The sequence below is a fragment of the Phoenix dactylifera genome, chromosome 6 (assembly GCF_009389715.1).
Source record: "Phoenix dactylifera cultivar Barhee BC4 chromosome 6, palm_55x_up_171113_PBpolish2nd_filt_p, whole genome shotgun sequence".
Lineage (NCBI taxonomy): Eukaryota > Viridiplantae > Streptophyta > Magnoliopsida > Arecales > Arecaceae > Phoenix > Phoenix dactylifera.
This window is the reverse complement of record NC_052397.1, coordinates 12,990,880-13,000,464: the sequence shown is the minus strand read 5'-3', so window position 1 is coordinate 13,000,464 and position 9,585 is coordinate 12,990,880. Positions and strand designations below refer to the sequence as shown.

The window sequence follows — 9,585 nt, the reverse complement described above, 5'->3', positions numbered from 1 at the left end:
GAAGTCACTCACCTTGGTTTATACCGAGGTTAAGGAGGTCGGTCTGATCCGAGGTCGAGATATCTAATATTTTCTTCATCATAATTTATTCTGTTTTTAGATTATAACATAATCTATATTGTCTCCACCATCAAAATTTCAAACTGCTCAGATTTAGACAATATCCAAGTGTTTGCCTCGTTCGCTTCTATTAAAAGTAAGTATAACTATTTTAAATCTTCAAAGCCATTAAAACACCAGCATCAACAAATTCAGAGGAAGAGTTGATCAAACCCCAGTATTATATTCCCTTTGGATTCAAGGCTCCATTTAGTTAGAACCTGCAGCAGAAGCAAGTGGTAAAAGCAATCATATGAAGTCAATAGTCCAAGTAAAAAAATAAAGGCGAGTAGTAATGAAAGAATCGAGATGGGAAATCTCCGAAGGGCTATGCCTAGGCCTTGAATTAATGCACCCAATAATTCAACAAGACAAGGCTACAAGATCGCAGTCTTGACAACTTGGATTGGTTTTGGATCTTGTGTAGGTCTTGGATTTTGGAATTACCAATGCATCTCTCACGCCTCTGAATCAATGCTTTCCTCAGATTCTTATCAGTCTGGTCTTCGTAGGTAAATGCCATCAACATAGAGACAACCCATCAAAGGCTATACACAAGCTCTATTCCATATATCTCTCACTGTATTTTATAATTAGATTGGATGTCATGGGATGTCGTGGCATCCAAAAATAGATGTTGGGGGCCATAACACATATAATTTAATTAGGATTCATACCCTTCCCTTAAATCCGGACCAACTTGGGATTCACGAGATTAATGAGAGGTTATTATAAAACTGAGGAAGCGTACCTGCAAGAACGGGCAGTCGCCTGAACAATCGCTGGTTGGTCCATTTGGTTACTGAATTGCAGCCTTGCAAGCCACATATTAAAATTGGTCATGTGACTGCATCAATAGATAAAATTCTAGAGTCCTATTTGATCAAGACAAATCTTCTCACTTACCAAATGCCTATCTTGCATGAATAAGTGTGTAGTTTAGGAGGATAACCATGGGAGAGAAATAAAAATGAAAATGCTTTGGGGTAGCAACTCAATACTCCACTATAATATATGTAGCATGGGTGATTTTTTGTATGTAGCATTACTCAAATGAATGACACATACGAGGTAAAAAAAATATTTATATAATTCTAGGAAATCTACAACCTTAAAAAATATAAATAAATATAAAAATTTTCAAATTTTCTTATCGCAATATAGGAAAGCAACAACATAGAAATAGCAACCGTAAGAACTCTGAACAAAATTAACCAAGTGATATCAGTGATGACAACCCTATGGTCCTTCCATGTATCCTTGTGATGTCAGGAAAATATGTGAAGATTTTAAAACAGTTAATGAACTATTAAAGATTTCTGCAATACCATACGACATGTCATTAGAATCTGATGGATGAAAAATAATATCATTAAGTAGAAATATTCTAATATAAGGAAAACTATGTGACGGTAGTTTTTGCCATCATCTTGAGCACTAACTTATGTTTCTGAAAAACATGCAATGTATTTCTTAGAGAGGATATCTAAAATTTAGGTTTTCGTAATCATAGTACCTTAATTTCAGATTCAGTAATTATGATTTTACCATCACTGTATCTGCAAGGATTTTTGTGCACCTGTGTGTGATAGAGAATACATAATCTTTATATGAATAGTGTTTTGGTTGTATATCGAATTTTACACAGGCGCACAAGCACGCATGTACACACGTATATACGTACATATAGTATATATTGAGACGAGAATGAGAGGAAACTCAACGGAGTTTTGGTGAGGGCAATATTCAAAGCCAAGTCAATGGTATCAATAATCAGTGACTTTATCAATTAAGTCAATATGTATTGGATTCAATATATCATCGCTCACTTAACAGCTTTCTGCAGTTTAATACAACAAGAGAGATTTTTAGGCCCGGCTACACAAATATAGCCACTGACTTTGGTATAATTGCGAGTAGCAAGGGAAAGAGAGATAACATGAAAAATGATAAAATCTTATAACCCCAATTTTTGTCCAACGTAATAAGAGATCTTAGTAAGAAGAATGGAAGATATACATAAATGGATGTATTTATATATATTTAGTTGGTAGCATGGCCTCGCGTCCTAAATCTGATAGCAAGAATATTTTTACTTAAAACTAATGCACCTATTTTAGAAGCCTCCCCAAAATTGGAACCTTCACCAACTTGCTCAACACTACCTTGCTCCAAATGCTATTGAGGTATCCACTTCTTTGCTTGCACACCTGCACAAGCTCTTAATTCCTATTGCTGCAGCCAAGCCCTAAACTATGCTTTGATGTGTAGGATCAGGATAATATCTTGCATGGTTCGGAAGGACCCAACTAGAAATATATGGACTTAATTGAGACATAAAAGTGAGATCTAATAATTTTGCAACAAATTATACATATTGTGTGAGGACCCGTACGTGCGTGTGTTTAATCTCACATCGGTTATTCGCTGGATAGATCTTGGATACTTATACAGGATTAAAAAATCCAAATAATACATTCCGGTTAGTCATTTTGGGTAAGGTCTTGGGTTGTTACAAATGATATTAGAGCGGATCCGACCCATAACTTATGTGAATTAGGGGAAACTGCAGTACGGATCTATTAGGGCTGACCACGGATCAATCGTGGTATTTGTGATTAGATTTAAATGGATTTGAACCCTTAGCCTGACGAGGACGTCAAATCTTGAATGGGGAGAGTATGTGAGGACTCGTGCGAATGTGTGTTTAGTTCCACATTGGTTATTCGCTGGGTAGATCTTGGGTACTTATATAGGATCAAGAAACCCAAATAATACCTTTCGATTAGCTATTTTAGGTGAGATCCTGGGTTGTTACATATTGGAAGTTCATCAAAGTAGCGGTTGTCGCATCAATTAGATTTTGATTCCCCTCAATGACTATTGCACCTCTTGATTATATTGTTTAGTCAACTATGAGACTGTGCACCTTTCTCAAAATGCTATAGGATGATGTAATTTGCTACCATTGTGTAACATGTTGAAGCATCCAAGCACCCATAAAGTATGGAACCAAAAAAAGCCATCTTCAATCATATTAGATCAATGTCACATCTTGAATTAAATGATGAAAGCAGCTTTTCATGTAGAAAGGAGTAATAGTTATGAACTCCAACAGTAACTCAAGTATGGGTATTGGCATATTGTCGCATTGGTGGACTTATGCTCCAACTTATCTATGGGAGAAAAAAAGCTTCATCCCTTCCAAAATTGAAGAAAAATCCTAAAAAAAAATTATAAAAAAAAATCAAGCATACCATGGCATCAATTTCAAACTAACTGTATTCTTTTTAACAGTTTATTCCCTATTAAAAAATTAGTTTTCCATATTATGAAATTCTTAATAGTTTCCTTTCTAAGCTATTTTCTCTCCATGTTTGAAACTATTATGATTTAAATTTTTGTTTTTCTCCTTATTAGAGTCTTTGTGTCCCACCGTTCCATTGCAGGAGAAAATGGTTCCTAAATTAATGAACGAGCTCGTTAGGTGCCCAAGCCACATGCATGGGATGGAAATCCGACCTCCATTATTGGTGTCTATCTCAACTCTTAACCTTCAATTTTAGGCTTACTACTCCTTTAATTCCTGAGGGTTGTTGACATTGGATCATAATTGATGCACCTAAAAATAAAGTCTCATAGTATGGGATTTTCCAGCTTTGCTTGATCCCCATGTAATTTTTACCATAACTTGTCTTCCTTTCATGATTGCTCTTAGTCTGCTAACTTTCAAACTCCCTATGAATATAATTGGATATATATGGAAAGATAAAAGAGAGATTTGGATGGCTGTGAGGGCTTCTTTCAAAAAGATAAGGGAGATGAGAAAATCAGGGATCTTCAACAATGCCATGCATGTAGTGAAGCTTGGTAGGCCGTCGCCATGAAAATCCTCGACTGGAAGTGCATCCAATTCCTCAAGATCAACAGATATTGATTTTATTACTATTAGAGGCCTTTTTTTGGAAGAAACTTTTCTTTCATTTTAGTTTCTATTCTCAAGATTCTCCTCAAAGTTCAATTGTGAGGAGAGAGAGATGTTGACATGGAGAAAGAAATGAAGGGAGAGCATCGAATTGGAGTTTGTGATTTGGAGGATCCTTGTTTTTGATAGCTAGTGATTGGAGAGATTTTTGGATTATCTGTTGGTACATGTTCCTTAAGTCTTTATAATTTTTAGGGTAAATTAAGCTTTTGGTCCTCCAAATTTAGATCGAATATTTATCCCTAAATTTCAAAAAGCTCAAATTTTGTCCCTATTTTTTTCAACTATTTTAATATGGTTCTTCTCTCACTAGACATCCCCATTGAAATTTTCTAGTGATTACGTAGCCAATTATATAGCTAAAACCGTTTAGATAAGTGGTTACATAGATGATTGGTGATGATATGATATAATAGATAAAAAATTTTATTTTAATGACGCGTCATATAGGTGATGATGTAGTATATAGGTGATAATGTAGCACATAGGTGATAATGTGACACGTGTTTGTGAAATTTTCTGCCTAAAAGTATCCAATTATCAAACACCACATCATCTCCCATATACTATAAATTATGTTTTTGGTCCTCTGAGTTTCATAGATATTCTTACATGGGTGATGACGTAACACTCGGCAACTAGATACTTTTGGATAGAAAATTTCAAAATATATACCATATCATCACCTATATGTCATGTCATCACTTATATGCCACATCATCAAAATAAAAATTTTCATTGTTTCTGCTGCATCATCACCTATTAATCACATATCTAAGCAATTTCCGCTATATAATCGACCATGTAATTATCAGTTAATGCCAACAAAGATTTTTGAAGAGAGAAAGTGGCTAAAATCAGAGGAAAGAACCATATTAAAATAGTTAAGAAAAAATAGAAACCAAATTTAGGCTTTTTGCAATTTAAAAATTTATAAAAAAATGGACCTAAATGTTGGAGGACCAAAAGTATAATTAGCCCTAATTTTTATTTTCTTCTCTTGCTTATTAATGAGACTGTATTGTTTCTAATATAAACCGATTATAATTTTTTTCTCACGAATCCTAAAAATTAGTTTGTATATCACATATTTCATGAAGTATACTATTTTTATATGATATTTAAATCATATTTTATTTTTAATCTTTTATATTATATATTTTTCCTCTTCTGTACCACAGGGGTATTTTGCTTGTATTCCATCAGTCAAATTGGAGCAAATATAAGATTTTATGAGCCTTGCTGGCACTCTTTTTTACCTTTTTGAGTAAATTAACCATGAGGCCAAAATTTATCTATTAAATCGGGTTAACCCTCTTCTAGTTAGTTCAATGGGATGCTCAAAATATAACCTATCCCATGCATGCATCCACTACCTTAAGTACAATAGCAACAATTGAAGCAGCAGTAACAACAACAACAACAAAACAACAATAGCTATGCTCCTAAAAAGAAGGCAAACTATATTAAAGCACATTTTGAGCAAACAATGGGTAATCCTAAACTTCATCTTATTAAAGAAACATGAACTAAAGAAACATATTTGTGAGATCCTTTAAAAAAAAAAAAAAACTTATCCTGGAACACACAAGAATCAAGCCTAGACATTAGCAGCCAGTCCCAAAACAAAACTAGACCCCTTCAAAATATTAGGTTTTGCAGGATCTAATAGAATGGGTAGACAAGAACTTGGGCTAGTCTTTTCTCCTTGTTGGCATCTGTTGGTGAATTAGATACCAGCAAACAGTGCCAGGTAGCAATTAGCTCCATAGCCCCTCAAAACAGCATTCTTCTTCTACAACCAAGTAAATCCAACTACATATGGACACCATATTGTTGTCCTTCATAGTGTTGCAAGCATGCCCAAGAACATGCTTGGACAATAAAAAGAAACATCCCCTTAATCTCTCCATTAAGCAATCAACTGTTCTTGTAAGTATGATACCAAAAAGAAACATGTTGCATGAAACCACGTATTAACACCCGATCGTTATCTCTCGATGAATCGTAACCAATTGTTGCCTTTCGAGTGCTGTACATCTACAGAACATCCCCATGGAGGTGTACATCCACTCTTTCGCATGATTTTGGTGATGTTAGATGGTTAATCTGGACTCAAAGCATCATCTTTGCCATTGGGTGTTTCTGTAAAAATTTTTAGTTTTCATGTCCATGCATTAGCATAAAGCACTAGAACACATCCCTAATATCCAAAAGGGAGATCAACATATGACTTCTTAGGCTCGAGCATAATTCGCCGTCACAACGGTATCATGCTAATTTCCATCAAAAAAAATAATAATAATATCATGCTAATCTGAGTCTTCTGAAGAAAAAAAAAAGATTAAATTCTCGAGCTAGGGTTAGCTAAGAACATTTTTTTTTCTAAACTTGTTGAAGCAATGAAGTTCAAGCATGAGTTACAGTACCGAGGTCTTCTCAATTTCATCACCAGCCATTCATATCAAATCCGATGGCTGCGATGGCCCAACAAGATCCGAAATTCCAGTGAGCCTAAGCATACTTATTACACTTAAAACCCACACTAATCTCTCCCAAGGAGCAGCTGGGGCCTTCCAAAGTAGCCCCTTCTCTCTCTCTCTCTCTCTCTCTCTCTCTCTCTCTAACCGCTGGAGCGAGAGAGCTACGCCCGAATCCACTCCCGTAGCCCTTCACTATATTTTGGGGTGGCGGGGAGCAACCTCCCGGATCCCTCCTCATCGTTTTTCCTCGATCCGGCGGTTAAGTCTCCCGGGGATTTAGACGGGGGTTAACCGCGGAATGCGTTCTCCTTGCCTCGAATCGAAACGAACACACTTAAACCTCTCCGTTTAGATTCCAAGAACTCAGCACCAAAGTACTCTAATGGGGGACTCCGATTGCTCCGTTTCGCTCTCCAACCTCATCTGCCAGGAGGATGGAACAAGTCTTCTCCTTGGCGATGATGGTGAAGAGGCAAGGTGCGATGTGGTAACGGTTTATAATGACGGCTGTATTCTCTCGGAAACGGAGGAGGATGACTACATCGAGATGCTGGTCTCCGAAGAAAGTGGCTGCTTTCATAGCAGAACCCATGATGAATCCTGTGAAGATTGGCTGAAATGCGCTCGCTCTGATGCCATCCGATGGATTCTTAAAGTTGGTATCTATCTGTTCGAATTTATTCACCCCTTCCATCCAGAATCTCTTATCTTCTAATAGCATCTGTTTCTTGCCGTCTTGTGCTTTGTAGCAGACTACGGTTTACTTTGGCTTCTGCTCGAAGACAGCCTACATGGCTGTGACTTATCTCGATCGGTTTCTTATCCGCCGAACGATTGATGATGTAATGATTTGTCTCAGTTTCTGATTCTTTGTGTTGCTTTGTGCGCTTTTAGTTCTGTTTAGTGAATGGTTTTGGTGGATTGATCAGAAGCGGAAGACTTGGGCAGTTCAATTACTGTCGGTGGCTTGTTTGTCCCTGGCGGCGAAGATGGAGGAATGCAAGGTGCCGGCGTTGTCGGAGTTCCGATTGGAAGAATATGATTTTAATAGCAATGCGATACAGAGGATGGAGTTTCTTGTTTTGAATACTTTGGAATGGAGGTTGAGTTCAGCGACTCCATTTGCATATTTAGGTTATTTCGCGTCCAAGTTACAAGAACAAAAATCGAATAATTTCATGGCAAAAGCCACTGGATTTGTTTTTGCAGCCACCAGAGGTTGGTCACCATCGATTTATTAAATTCAAACTCTGGGGGCTGCTCTGTTCTATTTTAGTTTATAGGTCAAAGACTAATATACTCTCTCTCTTGTCTCTCTTTTATTTTCAATGGACACAGTGATAAATTTAGTGGATTATCGCCCATCAGTCATAGCAGCAGCAGCAGTTCTAGCCGCATTTGATGAAAGATTAACCCAAAAGTTGGTGGAGTTTGAGATGAGAACAATCTCTCTATGTGGATCATTGCAAACCGTAAGTTTTGATATTTGCTTGAAATTTATGTTGATTTAATGTCTCCATGGGGACAGGAGAAAAAGGAAGTGATGAGTAAATGCATTATTATTATCCTCTGCAGGAGCATGTGTTATCCTGCTATAGACTGATGATTCAGGAGTCCCACAAGGAGGCGCTGAAACCATCAAGGAATTTATTTTCCTCGGATCTATCGGCAGCCAATTGTGTGGGCACCAACAGCTCCTCTGTTGATGCAAATGACACCACCTCTTTCACAGCGAGAAGCAGCAAGAGGAGAAGGTTAGAATCGCCGCATGCAGAGTAGAAATCAGAGACCCAGGCACTGGTTTTTAGTTTGACAGTCAATGGGGCATGATTTGATTCTCTAGTTAAGGCAGATTTGTAGTTTTGGATGATTGACTTAGCTCGAAGAAGGTTTGGCTTTGAGGTTCTGAGAACGTCTTTCCCACACAAGTTGGTGTAAAAAGAAGGGAAAGACAAGAAAAAGAAAGGCAAAAGTAACTGCTCGAAGTGAAAAAAAAAAAAAAAAGTCTGACTGAAGTTTAAAAAAAGCTAGGAGGAGATCAACCCCAACAGGCTACAGAGGAGTGGTTTTTGGTTCATAGTGTTGCAAGTAATCCTTTTGGTTTATAGCCCTTGTTATTCATTTATGAATACTTAAACAGTATTCATTGGAATTCCTTCTTTGTATTTGTTTCTCCCTAATGTGTGATGTGGTGAGACCCATGAGGCCAGTGGAGAGAGTCTTGTAAACTGTAGTCTACAATGAGAGAGAGCTGGTATGATCAGATGCACTTGGGATGCATGCTGGCCAGCTGGAAGTTTGTAAAAAGGTGGGTGAAACCGTGATTGGATTTGGTTGTGTCTTGGGAATGAGATGGTACTGTCTCTATTGTTTTGCTTTGTGTTGTGCCATTAATCAGAACCTAGCTTTGCTTGTGGTATCCAAGTAACTGTTCAGGAATGTGGATTGAAGTATTTGTCTCTTTTATGATTCATGGCATCCCTCATGATGTTTCAGCAAAAGATAATCTGTATCGAGATCAAATTTCTCCTTTTTTTTTTAAACTCCCACACAAAGAGTAAAAGAACGATGGTGAAAGCCATACAAAGTTTCTGACAAAAAACGAAAGCAAAACATACAAAGCCTTACTGAAAAAAGAAAGCCATGCAAAAAGGACTCAACTTTATAGCATTACGAGATATAGATGCCTCTCTCCATGGCTAAAAAATAGTCCACTAGTACCACCCTTCAAAACATTGAACATATCATCCATATGATGATTGATTACTATTGGTTACTAGTTTACATCTTTTTTATAAATAGTCCATCTAGGGTTTGGTCCGCTATCCTAGGGTGGCAATGCTTAACCCATCTAACTTGATTCAACTTACTGTAAGTCAGATTAGATTATCTATTCAATAAAGTGATCGAATCTGGATTTGAATTTTTGATTTGTTTAATAAACAAGTTAGGTCTAGATTGATAAATTTTTGACTTATCTTTTATCTGATCCAACCCGATTGCCAACCCTAACTTAAC

At 37.0% G+C, this 9,585-nt stretch overlaps 1 protein-coding gene across 2 annotated transcripts; it reads left to right on the top strand.

Annotated features, from left to right (window-relative positions):
* The first annotated feature begins 6,667 nt into the window (after positions 1-6,667).
* On the top strand, positions 6,668-8,982 carry LOC103705298 (cyclin-D5-3). Of its 2 annotated transcripts, none has more exons than XM_008788959.4 (5): positions 6,668-7,222; positions 7,320-7,409; positions 7,497-7,785; positions 7,906-8,039; positions 8,143-8,982. In XM_008788959.4, the coding sequence occupies exons 1-5, from the start codon at positions 6,950-6,952 to the stop codon at positions 8,344-8,346; spliced, it is 990 nt and encodes a 329-aa protein (XP_008787181.1). In that variant the 5' UTR covers positions 6,668-6,949; the 3' UTR covers positions 8,347-8,982. The 2 variants fall into 2 exon arrangements, with proteins under 2 accessions (XP_008787181.1, XP_008787180.1); XM_008788958.4 differs by having other exon boundaries at positions 7,317-7,409.
* Positions 8,983-9,585: the final 603 nt, after the last annotated feature.